Raw genomic sequence first — 1067 nt, forward strand, 5'->3', positions numbered from 1 at the left:
TACAATCCTAGGCAGCTTTATTCAAACAGTATGGGAGAGAGAGGATGAAAAGCAGCACAGATCAACATCCAGGTACAATAGCACTAACCTTTATATTCACACACCTATAAGGCCCTACCTTACCACACAACTCCTTTTTCAAAACATAAAGAACTTCAGCCCATTATCCTGGCCTTTGGAATGGGTACAGAAAGAATTATCCAACCTGTCTTCCAAATTACAGATAAAAATTATTCTAGGAATTTCTATAACATGACAGAGACAGGGAGCAAGAGAGCCAATGGAACAGACACACTTTGGGCGAAGGAGAAGATTTACAACTCAGGGAACAACCAAGTATTTTTTTAAATGGAGACTTCATTGTCACTACCATGATCCCTAGGTGAACTGACATTCCAAGAGTTCCCTGCTCAGGACTCTGCACAATATAGGATCAGCCCCAGCACTCTGGTGGGCTCCTGGCTAAGACACTGGCTTGATGAAGCCATAATCCATGCACTTGATGAGACATTCCCGGGCTGTCTGAATCACCGCTGCCCTCTTCTCATCCGGTTCCTGTTTGCCCACCACAGTCAGGATCTCCAGCAGCTCACTCTCCACCAGCTTCTTGGCCAGCTCAGCATCAGCCTGCAGCAGGTTATAGGCAATGACCAGGCCCCGGTGTTGGACAGACAGCTGGTCATGCAGGCAAAGCCGTTGTAAGATCTCCAACCACTGAGTTGTCTGGAGCGGGGAAGATGGATAAGGAAGGATTGGAGGAATCAGTGGGTGGACAGAGAGAGGAGATTTTGGACAAGATAAATAGAAGGCACTGGCCAGGCCCAGATTCTGGGCTCTGAAAGGGCAAGTGAGCGGGGACTCTGGTTATGTGTGTATGGGACTCAGAATATGCGTACTTGGGCCCCTTGGGAGCAACTGCGTGGTACCCATCTTACCAGAACCCGAGCAGGAATTGGAGAACTAGAAGGAATTTGAAAAAATCCAATTCCTTTCATTTTAGAAGTGGAGGGACTGAGGTCCAGGGAGGGAAAGTAACTTAGCCATCTATGGTCACACATCGGGAAAGA

The 1067-nt window shown here is 47.5% G+C and overlaps 1 protein-coding gene across 2 annotated transcripts in view; it reads right to left on the reverse strand.

Moving 5' to 3' along the window:
- The window catches only part of UNC45B (unc-45 myosin chaperone B), a 25290-nt gene continuing 24223 nt past the window's right edge, over positions 1-1067 (reverse strand). For both annotated transcript variants that reach the window (XM_015570816.1, XM_006774195.2), the window contains exon 20: positions 1-723. In XM_015570816.1, the coding sequence (XP_015426302.1) occupies positions 463-723 (261 nt within the window). In that variant the 3' untranslated portion in view covers positions 1-462. The remainder of the gene's footprint in view (positions 724-1067) is intronic.

Source organism: Myotis davidii, unplaced genomic scaffold (genome assembly GCF_000327345.1).
Source record: "Myotis davidii unplaced genomic scaffold, ASM32734v1 scaffold327, whole genome shotgun sequence".
NCBI lineage: Eukaryota > Metazoa > Chordata > Mammalia > Chiroptera > Vespertilionidae > Myotis > Myotis davidii.